General features: G+C 40.6%; 3 protein-coding genes across 5 annotated transcripts in view; all 3 read left to right on the top strand.

Annotated features, from left to right (window-relative positions):
• The first annotated feature begins 4,837 nt into the window (after positions 1 to 4,837).
• Positions 4,838 to 6,964, top strand: LOC131231170 (probable leucine-rich repeat receptor-like protein kinase At1g35710). Of its 2 annotated transcripts, none has more exons than XM_058227277.1 (2): positions 4,838 to 6,255; positions 6,544 to 6,964. In XM_058227277.1, the coding sequence occupies exons 1-2, from the start codon at positions 4,863 to 4,865 to the stop codon at positions 6,702 to 6,704; spliced, it is 1,554 nt and encodes a 517-aa protein (XP_058083260.1). In that variant the 5' UTR covers positions 4,838 to 4,862; the 3' UTR covers positions 6,705 to 6,964. The 2 variants fall into 2 exon arrangements, with proteins under 2 accessions (XP_058083260.1, XP_058083259.1); XM_058227276.1 differs by having other exon boundaries at positions 4,840 to 6,255; positions 6,400 to 6,964.
• Positions 6,852 to 8,634, top strand: LOC131230568 (MDIS1-interacting receptor like kinase 2-like). Its single transcript, XM_058226473.1, has 2 exons — positions 6,852 to 7,260; positions 8,147 to 8,634. The coding sequence occupies exons 1-2, from the start codon at positions 6,852 to 6,854 to the stop codon at positions 8,632 to 8,634; spliced, it is 897 nt and encodes a 298-aa protein (XP_058082456.1).
• Positions 8,131 to 12,642, top strand: part of LOC131231172 (MDIS1-interacting receptor like kinase 2-like) — a 58,814-nt gene continuing 54,302 nt past the window's right edge. The window contains exons 1-2 of one of the 2 annotated variants that reach the window (XM_058227279.1): positions 8,131 to 9,078; positions 10,645 to 10,997. In XM_058227279.1, the coding sequence (XP_058083262.1) occupies positions 8,715 to 9,078; positions 10,645 to 10,955 (675 nt within the window). In that variant the 5' untranslated portion in view covers positions 8,131 to 8,714 and the 3' untranslated portion in view covers positions 10,956 to 10,997. Of the gene's footprint in view, positions 9,079 to 10,644; positions 11,029 to 12,642 lie in introns of those variants that run through there. The other variant, XM_058227278.1, reaches the window with a different exon arrangement.

Genomic DNA, 12,642 nt, shown 5'->3' with positions numbered 1-12,642 from the left:
CCACCATTCGGTCATCCATACTATCAATGGGCGCAGACACTGGATGGGGTATACCATAAAGAGCTTTCCAAAGCCCACTCGAGCATAAGTCATCTCACTTCATGCCAGCAAGTGTGCTAGAGTCGTAAGCGTGTGTGAGGTCCAAGCCATCAATCCCATGGATCCAATTGCTCTAGCACAAATGTAGATATGGTTATTAATTACATGGGCTACCATTTACGGCAGAAATAGAAGGATTATAATACTTACGGCAAACTTTTAGAAATCATTTGCCTATCTCTAACATCGTGGCCTACTCGGAGTGCAGGCCCAACTTAATTTCCATGACATGAGATCTACATGATGTGCCCACTTGATAATAGCTGGGATCCCGTGCCTCTATGCTGTTGTCGGGTGTGGAGTTTACTAACTTGGATCTCAGTAAGTATGCCTGTGCCTGAGTTAGAGCGGGCCTGGCCAAGAGAAACAGGCCCATTGCCAGCCCTAATTTAGCCACCCATTTAAGCTTGGGCTGTGCAAAATAAAATTTTCAATAGACTTCTGCCTGACAACCCCTACACAAAGTACTACAAATGCTTCCAATGATAGGATCATGTGAATGATTTGGTTTTTGACTGATGGTCCATTCACGGTGGGTCCAGGTTGTCTAATTTACGTGGCATCATGCATGCACCACTGCCCATGGGTGTTTCCACCATCAATCTACTTCTCCAGCTCTTCAATCAAACAGATTTTTGTATGTTTGGGAACTAGTTCGGACCATCCCATTGTCAACATTTCTTCCTGCACTTTGTTTAATTAATTGAGTTCGTCTGGAGGATTATTGAAGTTAAGGTTTTTTGTTTTCCTTTTCCTCTTTACTATTTCCTATAAATTCAATGGTGTGGATTGAGGGTACTTTAGTGCTGATGTGGAGTGGAAAGTGCACTTTGTTCTATGCCAGAAGCAAAACCTTTTTTTTTTTTTTTTGTATCTTTATATGCTACACATGAAAATCTCGAGTTTTATATATATATATATATATATATCAGAAAAAGGAAAGTAAGAAAAATTAAAATTGCAAAATTTGAGTTGCATGCATCAATTCATCACATCTATTTTGTGTTGGATCGTCTGAGAGAGGTGAGGGGAAAATTACTCACTTTTAATTTGAGAGCTATGTTATTTATAGCTTGGTTGGTGTAGGTTGGTGGTTCCTTCTTATCTGTAGTTTTGACATATTACAAACGGAATCGATAGTGTGGTCCAGCTTCAAAAGAAAAATGGCAGATATATTATCAAATTGCGTTATCAAAATTATTTTTAATAGTGGGTGCCGTCCCAACATTTAAGAATTCAGCTGCTACCCGCCAAACATAACATGCCACACCGTTTAGAGAGACGGTATCATATGGGGAGCGGATCAGGTGTTGCCGAGTTAACAGCAGTGTTACCCTAAACGTGGGGCCCACATTGATGATATGTTGTATATCCATATCGTCCACCCATTTTTCAGCCCATTTTTAGAAGTGGTCCAAAATATTAAGTGGATCCATATCTCAAGTGGACCACACGCTCAGGTAACAGTGGTGAGTAAATGGCCACCATTCAAAACTTTCCACGGCCCACCTTAAGCAGATCGGTAATGTTTATTTTCCATCCAACCCTTTAATAAGGTCAAACAGATCTGGATAAAAAGAAAATATAATGATCAGCTTTATCCAAAACTGTTGCAGCATACAAAAAGTTTGTAATGTATATTCATCAGTTTTTCGATGGAGTGGGCTATTGGAGATTTGGATCTAATTAAGTTTCGGGATAACGTACTGAAATGAGCTGAGGAAATGGATGTGTGTAGTGGATATACAACACATTCATCAAGGTGGGTCCCACACGGTAAGAGTAACACCTAGTCTGCTCCCCACCGTTACCGGTTTCTCATGACAGCAGGGAGGCCGGCCGGATTGGATGAGCCCCATGCAAATGTATTTCCCAAAATCCGCTCTTACCACCAGGTGAGTGACCTAATTTTAGAACTAGGGCAGTAGAAAAAGCTCCATCCTGGTTCAAGTGAACCACGCGATTGGAAAATAAAAAATTAAAAAAATGTGGTGGTGAGATACCAATGGGCATGATTTTTTGTAGTGAGGCTTAAATTTTGTTGTGGCCTATAAGAGTCTTGATTATATTTCATATAATCATCATTATAGGCCCTACAAGAAATCAATATTGGATATCTCCTTCCCAACTCCTTTCTTTGGGTGGCACATCTGAATCTAAGAATAATAGGATGTTTTGAGCCTGGGTCTAAAGTGGGATCAGAAATATAATGGTCCAGGTGGATTTCAGGCACCTATTGTGGTTTTCCTTGTAAAAAATAAAAATAAAATCAAGGGTGGAACCCCCTTCCATTCGTTTCAATTGGTATGGATCAATGAAATCATGAGTTGGGCTCGTTTTTATGCCTGGGCCTAAAATTGGGTAATGAACCAGGTGGTGGGAGTAGGCTTAGAATGAAGCGGATTGTGTGGTGAGTAACTCACTAGACTCAGCTTACTGAATAAACTCTGTGAGGTTCCCCATAATTTATGCATTTTATCGGCTCCGTTCATCTAGGTAATTTTAGGGCTTTATACCAAAATGAAGTATACACAATGTTCAAATGGATCATACCACAGGAAACAGTTGAATTGAATGTATATTGCTGAAAAACTTCTTATGGGCCACAGAAGTTTTGGATCAAGATGATATTTGTTTTTTTCCTTTCATCCATATCTATATGATCTTATGAACAAGTTGGATGACAAATAAATATCACTATGGGGCCTAGCAAGGTTTCAACCGTGGAAATCATTATCCTCACTGTTTCCTATGATATGATCCACTTGATCTTTGGATATGTATCAATATTGGACTCAACCTCTTAAATTAGACGTAAAAACAGATGAACTGTGTCAACAGACTACATACATTCAAATTCAAGGTGAACCCAACTGAGTTTACTTAGTAGGATAAGCTCGTACTGAGTAACTCAGTGCTCAATCCGATTTCACTTCAGTTACACCTTATGGTGAACACGCCTGAGCCGGCCAACTTCCTTGCTCACACCATGGACCGGAATAGGTGTTACCTGGATAACTTCTTAGTTAATGTTATCCTTGCCATGTGGGGCCCACCTTGATGAATGTATTTTACATCCGGGCACATTTTAAGACATCAAGTTAAAACTTAAGCAGACACACAAGCCTCCGGCGGACCACACCATTGAAAAAGAGGTGAATGAACGTTAAAAACTTTTTGTAGGTAGCAAAAGTTTCAGATCAAGATGAAACATCTCGGTGACAGAATTTAGGGGCCACATAAGTTTGGATGAACCTGGTATTTTTATTTTACCTTCATCTAAAGTCTAAGTGACCTTATAAACAGGTTGGATGGCAAATAAACATCTTAGTGAGCCTGTGATCTTCCTCATTTTCAGGCCCATACTGTCAGATGATCTCAAAAAACTGTATGGACTACGTGGATATAACATATATATCATAGAGGATCCCACGAAACTTGGTGACGCTGACACACCACCAAATCAGTAGTGTAGGGCGGACCAGGCAACCTGCTTCCATTCCAGTCTACTTTAAATGGGAAGCCGACACCAGATATATAGCTACTATATTTACGTCAGCAAGTTTTGTGGGTGTGATCACGAGGTATGTTTTATATTCAAACTGTCTAATCCATTTGGTGAGCTCGTCTTAAGGCTTGAGACGAAAAATAAGATAGATTTAACTATCACGTGACCTTATGAACAGATTAGATGGAAAATAAACATTATGGTGGGCCCTATGAATTGTGAATTGTTTAACGGTGAAAATCATTATCTTTGCTGCTATTTGTGGTGTGGTCCAGATGATCTTTGGATATGATTCATTTTTTGGATAATGTTCTAAAATGATCTCTAAAAATATATAAACGGTGTAGATATAATAAATACATCACTATAAGGGCCATGTAAATTTGATCTCCTTTGAATCGTTCGTACAACTCGGAGCTCGAGGAGCGTCTGTGGGACTTAATCTATTTGCGGAATAGGCCCACGGATCTGTCTGTGCATGAGACATGGCGATCAGGGGTCGGATAGCTTATCTAGCTGAGACGCCGCCATGGAAGCCGGATAAGAATACCAGAATACCTGTAGAGCTTAGAATCTTCCTCTCCTTCACACCCTTTCTGCAATTCACAAGATGGGACTCGAATTTCTATTGTGGTTTAGGATCGGGGACCTAGCTCTCTTTTATAGAATCTGTGGAGAGAGAGTTTGAAACCCATCACAACTCTCTCTCCCACGCTCCACATTGTAGCATCCTAGTGCAACTCAAATTACTGTTTGCGTAAGATAGCTATAGCATTCCAGCCCTAGTACGCAGAGCTGCGCAGATAGAATTCGTAGCGCATCACCTGAATTGGGGCCCACTGGTCTACTCAATCATCCAGTCCAAATGTATGACAATCCAGACCGTTGATCAGTGAGGCCCACCAAACAGAGTTCTTACAGCGTTGTCTCCGAACGACACGTACCTACAACAGCTATATAGCTGGCGTAAGGTACACTAGCCAATCTGCTTCCCGTTGAATGAGACCAATTCTTAGACAATCTATCCGGCGTTTCTCTTTTTGTCGTCTTTTTCGGTGTTTTCTTCTAATTTTCTCACACAGCGCCACCTGGCAAAATATCATTAATCCCCAATACGACTCGTTGGATGTGCGCATATACAATGAGGGGAGAATAACATATGATCAAGTCGGTAGCTTTACCTGATCACCATCAACCTTCTATTATAAATACTCATCCATAATAAGTTTCTAACAGACCATAAGCAGCATCTGCCATGGCCATACATAAATCTCTCTCCCTTGTTTTTCTCCTTTTTTTCATACCCTTTCTTTCTTATCATACAACATCATTTGCAACAGCAGCACCATCATCCGCACTCTTTGAAGTAGGGGCTCTCATGAAATGGAAAGCCAGCCTCTCAGAAACACATGCTCTCCATTCATGGTCACTTCCTGCTGCTAATTCTACCACCAACACAATCTCTCCATGCAAATGGATTGGGATCTCATGCAACAGCCTTAGAAGTGTTACAGAGATACACTTACCAAGTGCGGGCTTGCAAGGTAAGCTCGACAACTTGAGTTTCCCGTCATTTCCAAACCTCCTTCATCTCGATCTCAGCAACAACACACTCATTGGAACCATTCCAGCCCATCTTGACCCTCTTTACAAACTCATGTCCCTGAATCTGTCTGCAAATGAAATAAGTGGATCAATACCTCTGGAAATAGGGAATCTCGTGAATTTGAATGAGCTTGACTTGTCCATTATCCATCTGAATGGTTCCATCCCTTCCACTTTAGGAAATCTGACAAAGCTTTCCATCTTGTGCCTGCACCAAAATCAAATCTCTGGCTCCATTCCTTCACAAATCGGGAATCTACAAGCTCTGGTTGAGTTGACATTGTTCAATAACAATCTGACTGGTCCTATACCTCCTGCTTTAGGTAACTTGAGCAACCTTACATTTTTGTATCTCTACAACAACCAAGTTTCTGGTTCAATTCCACCAGAAATAGGGAATCTAGTTAATCTCAGGAGTCTTGAGATATCCAATAACCTCCTAACTGGTTCTATCCCTTCCACTTTGGGGAATTTGACAAAGTTAACTGTCCTCTGCCTCTTTAAGAATCAAATTTCTGGTTCTATTCCTCCAGAACTTGGGAATTTAATGAGTCTCAATAAGTTAGCATTGTACCGTAACAATCTGACTGGTCCGATCCCTCCAGCTTTAGGTAATTTGAGCAACCTTACAATTTTGTCTCTGTATGACAACCAAGTCTCTAGTTCGATTCCACCGAAAATAGGGAATCTGTTTAATCTCAGAAAGCTTGACTTGTCCACTAACCATCTAACAGGTTCTATCCCTTCCATTTTAGGAAGTTTGACCAAGCTGACTCTCTTCCACCTCTTTGACAATCAAATTTCTGGTTCGATTCCACCAGAAATAGGGAATCTGGTTAATCTCAAGCAACTTGACATCTCCAGTAACCTTCTAACAGGTTCTATCCCTTCCACTTTAGGAAACTTGACCAAGCTAACTTTCCTCCACCTATTTGAGAATCAAATTTCTGGTTCTATTCCTCCAGAACTCGGGAATTTAATGAGTCTCAATGAGCTAGAATTGTACAGTAACAATCTGACTGGTCCTATCCCTCTTGCTTTAGGTAATTTGAGCAACCTTACAATTTTGTTTCTCTACAAAACCCAAGTTTCTGGTTCAATTCTACCAGAAATAGGGAATCTGGTTAATCTCATAAACCTTGACTTGTCTGTTCACCTTATAACTGGTTCTATCCCTTCCACTTTAGGGAACTTGACAAAGTTAACTTTCCTCCACCTCCATCAAAATCAAATTTCTGGTTCAATTCCACCAGAAATAGGGAATCTGGTTAATCTCATGGATCTTGACCTGTCCATTAACCCTCTGACAGGTTCTATCCCTTTCACTTTAGGGAACTTGACCAAGCTTACTAGCTTGTCCCTTGTTTACTGTCAATTATCTGGTTCCTTGCCTAAAGAAATGACAAACATGACAAATCTTTCTCAACTCTACTTGGATGGCAACAACTTTTCTGGCTACTTACCTCAATTATGCCACGGTGGATCTCTTTAAAAAATCGCTGTGCCAAACAACCATTTCACCGGTGAGATCCCTAGAAGCTTCAGAAACTGCACAAGCTTAACAAGAGTGCGACTCAGTGGAAACCGACTCATTGCAAATGTATCAGAAGCCTTTGGTGTATACCCACATCTCACATACATGGACATCAGCAATAACATGTTGTTTGGTGAACTCTCACCAAACTGGGGAGAATGCCAAAACTTGACAAAGCTACAATTCTCGGGGAACAAAATCACTGGTAGAATTCCTCCTGAGATTGGGCAATTGAAGCAGCTAGGGGTGCTTGATCTTTCTTCGAACCATTTAGTAGGAGAGATTCCAAAGGAATTTGGGAGGCTCACTTTTTTGTTCAACTTGACTTTAAATGATAACCAGCTTTCTGGTCAGTTACCACAAGAGATTGGAAAACTATCCAATTTGGAGATTCTGGATCTGTTAATGAATCACCTAAGTGGTCCAATACCACCTCACATAGGGGATTGCTCCAAACTCCGTTATCTGAATTTGAGTGAAAATGTTTTAAATGAAAGCATTCCTTTTCAGGTTGGTAACCTAGTATACCTACAAGGCTTACTAGATCTAAGTCATAACTCCCTCAATGGAAAGATTCCTCCACAACTCGCAAAATTGGTTAGTCTGGAAAATTTAAACCTTTCTGATGCAAGACAATTAACCACTTACTCTAAAAGCTCGAACTGTTAGAGTATGGCGAATTAATCCCTTTATCTCATATCCCAGGCCCCACATCTCATGGGTTAGGACCTCGGCCGAACCCCCTTCGTGGGCCCCAAATCACATGGGTCGTCCACCCCGAGTGTGTCCCCACATCCCACGAGCTACCCCACTCGAGCCCGGTGTGAAATGCGCATTACTCACCCCTGGTAAGGAGTCTCGAACACGAGACTTCCCCCGTGGGCCCCAAATCGCATGGGTCACCCACCCCGAGTGTACCCCTGCATCCAACAAGCGACCCCACTCGAGCCCAGTGTGAAAATGCCCCTACATTAATCACCCACGGTGAGGAGTCTCGAACACGAGACCTCCCGCTTTGATACCAATTTGATGCAGGACAATTAACCACTTGCTCTAAAAGCTTGAACTGTTAGAGTATGACGAATTAATCCCTTTATCTTATATCCCAGGCCCCACATCTCATGGGTTAGGACCTCGGCTGAACCCCCTTCATGGGCCCCAAATCACATGGGTCGTCCACCCCGAGTGTATCCCCGCATCCCACGAGCTACCCCACTCGAGCCCGGTGTGAAATGCGCATTACTCACCCCTGGTAAGGAGTCTCGAACACGAGACCTCCCTCGTGGGCCCCAAATCGCATGGGTCACCCACCCCAAGTGTGCCCCTGCATCCAACAGGCGACCCCACTCGAGCCCAGTGTGAAAATGCTCCTACATTACTCTCTCACAACATGCTGTCAGGTTCCATTCCGCCTTCTTTTGAATGGATGGTCAGCTTACAGTCTGTTGATTTTTCATACAATGCTTTGGAAGGTCATCTTCCTCGTAGCAAACCCTTTCAGAAGGCTCCGACAGAGGCATTCATAAAAAACAAAGGCTTATGTGGTGAAGTGCAAGGTTTGCGACCTTGCAACGCCTCTTCAATAAGTCATGGTGATGCAAGGAAAGGCCACAAAGTTGTGATCCTCATTATTCTTCGCTTCTCAGTATTGTTTCTTTTATTTGCAATCGTTAGCATAATTTCTTCCATTTATTATCAAAGAAGAAGAGGAATAGAGAAATTAGTTCTTGAAAGAAGCAAGGAAATACATTTTCAATATGGAATTATGATGGGATTGCCACATTTGAAGACATTTTGGAGGCGACAGAGGGTTTTGATGAAAAGTACTGCATTGGAACTGGAGGTTACGGGAAAGTTTACAAAGCAAATTTACCAGCAGCCCAGGTAGTAGCTGTGAAGAAACTTCACCCACTCGAAGGTGGGAATCAATCCGATCAAAGAAGTTTTAGGAATGAGATAAAAGCATTAATGGAAATTTGCCATCGCAACATTGTGAAGCTATATGGCTTCTGTTCGCATGCTCGATTCTCATTTCTAGTATATGAGTATATGGAAAGGGGAAACTTGGCAAGCATCCTAAGAAATGATGAAGGAGCTGCACAATTGAATTGGACTGCAAGGGTGAAGGTTGTCAAAGGTGTGGCCCATGCTTTATCTTACATGCACCATGATTGTACCCTGTCAATTGTCCATCGAGACCTATCAAGCAACAATGTTCTGTTGAATTTAGAACTTGAGGCTAGTGTCTCTGGCTTTGGAACTGCACGGTTGCTGGTACCCGATTCCTCAAATTGGACTACACTCGCAGGCACTTGCGGATACATAGCTCCAGGTTAGTTGCTAGTACATTCTCCACACTTTAATAGTTTTATTGGTAATTGGTCTTTATTTTTCATAAGCTTTTCTATCTTTTGGCTAGCACTTACATATTATAAAGTTTGTGCATATGTTAGCATACTGGTGCCGGATGTGGCATTATAGGGCAACTGGAATATAAGAAAAATTGTTTTTGAAAATGCTCACTTTTCACACTAAGATTCTCTAATCAGACGGTTGTAACAGGCCTGGCAATGAAACGTACCACGGATATTATTCCAATCCTTAAATTTATTTAGTTAAAAGTTAGATGTTTTGAGGTACACCTGCATATCCTTTTAGTTATTGTCCCAAAGAGCTTACTTAAACTCCTTCCAAAAACCCACTTACTCGTTCAAAATATAGTCCTAAAGCCTCGTTGTATGAATTTAATTAAAGGATGACTGATGAACCAGTCATTGTCTCATTAAAAAAAAGTCGTTTATCCCCCTTTTGAAACAAACTCAATGATTATAACCATATATCTCAAACTCAATGGCTAGTATTTCCAATTAGGAGAATTATTAATGTACGAGCCATCCAAATTGGGGCATATCAGTAGTTTGTATCTTAGAACTATGGGTCCCACCATTACAGACTTAAAAATTAATAGCATAGAATCTCTTTGGTGGAACATGTTTGTTGGTTGTTTCCTTTGATTCCCATATGTTTCTGGGGAGAGAGAGAGAGAGAGAGAGAGAGAGAGAGAGAGAGAGAGAGATTTAGTTTATCGGTTCAGAATATTGATACAGGTAATTACGCTAAATCCATTTTAATATTGCGAAACAATGTCCATATCACCTAATCCTTGCCAAAGAAATATGTAGTTGCAATGATGCCTATATGCGCACCATTACACTCTAGTTCATACATGTCAACTTCTCATGCAGTTAGGGCATTTGAGGCATGAGTCCGGATCCTCTGTTATCAGGTCAACAGAGAATTCCTGATACCCTAATTCTCATTGGTCCACGTCACTACTCACTAAAAAAATAAAAATAATAAAAAACAGCTTCGGACGCCAAACCATTAGGGTAACAGGAGTTCTCTGTTGACCTGATAACAGAGGATCCCGACTCTTGAGGCATACATGAAGGTCGGCTCAACCATCCAGATGACCCGACATTATGATTATACTAGTCCGCTTATTGGGCAGGCCACCTCCACGTGAAAACAATAGACAATTTTGAGGAAAAATAAATAAATAAATAAGCCAACAGTACACACTTTATATATATATATATATAAAATCTGTGTGTGTGTGTCTGTGCGTGTCCGTGTGTGTGTGTGTGTGGCATGATTGGTGAGTGGACCATCCCTACTTTTCTAGCAAGATCATCCGAAAGCCTGGCCCATCTTATTCACCTCCCAAATGTACCAAACACATTCTTGTAGAGATGCCTTAGGGTTAGCAAGCACAAAAACCTACAAGATATGAAACCTAACTCAAGAAACCCACGTGAGTTTTGATATATGATTAAGAGTTTAGCTATTGATGATTAACAAAGAGAAAAGAACATACTAATTATATTATTTCTTGTAGAGCTTGCATATACAATGAGAGTGACTGAAAAATGCGACGTATATAGCTTTGGTGTTGTGGCACTTGAAGTGATGATGGGAAGTCATCCCGGGGAGCTCATCTCCTCTTTGTCATCATCAAGTGGACAAGATACACTCCTAGAAGATATGTTGGACCAACGTCTCTCGGATCCAATGACTGGTGTTGCACAGGAAGTCTTATTTGTGGTATCCATGGCTCTTTCATGCATTCGGCCAGATCCAGACTCTCGGCCAACCATGCGACATGTGGCTCAGGAGCTATCTATTGGTGGGCCTTCTTTCTCTTTATAGCCATTCCATGCACTTACGTTACGTCAATTGATGGATCTGAAGGTATAGTTGGGTGGAGGAAAATCACCAAGTTTGTGGGCATGTGGTTACTATGTGTGTTTATTCATTATTGTATGAAAATAATTGAACATAGAGAAGGTGTTTTTCTTGTTATGATATGTACATAATTCAGTGTGTGGAATCGATGTTTATAAAAAAAAAATGTAGTATTGTAGGGTTAGTGACAGAAATCTATATGTAATAAAGTATTTGAAACAATAAAGATGTTTTCTTGTGTGATGGTTATCTTTTAACTGAAGGTTTCAAGAGAGAGAAAAAATATACCTTCTAGGAATTATAATAATTTTTCCTTATATATACTAATGTATTATGAAAATTAAAAGAATACATTCAAGGAAGCAAGAAAAGACTTCTTTGATTACGAACCAAGGGCCAAAACCTAATTAAATACAAATAAAAAACAAGGGCCAAAGCCCTTAAAGCAAAGGAAACAAACAAGCCCACATAGTGGGGCTTGGAACAAGCACCTACACCCCAGGTCAGGAAAAAAGAAGAAGAAGAAGAAGAAGAAGAAGAAGAAGAAGAAGAAGAAGAAGAAAGAAAGAAAGAAAGAAAGAAAGAAAGAAGAAAAAGACATGGAAAAGATCGAGCCTACACCCCAAGCTAGGGAGGGAGAGCCCACACCCTGGGTCATGGAAGAAAATAAAAGAAAATCAAACAAGAAGCTAACTTGCTAGCAAGAATAATTCGAAAGGTAGCACCCAAGGGAGCCCTAGACAATCTTAAAATAAGAGCTTTCTAGCATTTTCTAATAATCCATGGTAAGAGATATAAGAGTGCACCAACTAATAGACGCATTGTCCACGAACAAGAGCTTGGAGTAGAGTTCTCACACCTCCTTGTTATAAATTTCAATAAGAGCATCTCAAATATATATAATATTTAATTTGGAGATGCCAACAAAAAGGGTTTCTACACTTTTATCTCCCAACCTATGCATGTCAACCTCTGAGATAACTCCCTAGATGGCTCTTGAGGAGAGAGGAAAGAACATGACCCCAATTCTTGTATCATTTATTTTAACACAAGGTATTGTTGAGCAAGGGTCGGGATATCTTTGATCATGCTTTTGGAGCACAAGAAGACTCACTCTATTATACGATATGTGGAGATCCCAGGCAGCAAAGAGCAACCTCGTGGAATTGGCAAAAATAACTACCTGGAAAAAAATGACTCGAGATCTCAAAATATTAATGATATGGTCTAAGAATGGTTTCCTTTGAGAGGGATTTAGAATTGAAAGTATCGTTATTTCTCCCCCCTAAATATGTCAAACAAGGGCTGGGAAATAAAGCTTCCTCAACATGTTAGGAACATAACACATGTAACCCTCCACAAGATTTCTAATAGATTGAAGAAGAGGGATAAATAGCTAAATGGGCTTTAAGTGAAGCTTTTCCCAAATCCAAAGGATAAAGAGATGGTAAGTCGTGGCTTCTTTGATTAGAAGAGAAAGGAAGAAGAAGAAGAAAAAAAAAAAAGGAACGATGAATCCACACTCTGGAAATGTGACTATGATGGCAGTATTGTAGCACAATGCAAAGTGTCAATCGAATATACTCCAGTCTACAGGCGCATAATGAGTAACCTATGCCTTTGTTTACATGTAACCCTAATGTAACGAGCC

The sequence above is a fragment of the Magnolia sinica genome, chromosome 17 (assembly GCF_029962835.1).
Source record: "Magnolia sinica isolate HGM2019 chromosome 17, MsV1, whole genome shotgun sequence".
NCBI lineage: Eukaryota > Viridiplantae > Streptophyta > Magnoliopsida > Magnoliales > Magnoliaceae > Magnolia > Magnolia sinica.
This window is presented reverse-complemented; position numbering and strand designations above follow the sequence as displayed.

Coding starts and splice junctions, on each gene's coding strand:
- LOC131231170 (XM_058227276.1), top strand. CDS start 4,863: ATGGCCATACATAAATCTCTCTCCCTTGTTTTTCTCCTTTTTTTCATA. Junction 6,256..6,399: donor TCCTATCCCTCTTGCTTTAG/GTAATTTGAGCA, acceptor CTTCCACTTTAG/GGAACTTGACAAAGTTAACT.
- LOC131230568 (XM_058226473.1), top strand. CDS start 6,852: ATGGACATCAGCAATAACATGTTGTTTGGTGAACTCTCACCAAACTGG. Junction 7,261..8,146: donor AAGCATTCCTTTTCAGGTTG/GTAACCTAGTAT, acceptor ACATGCTGTCAG/GTTCCATTCCGCCTTCTTTT.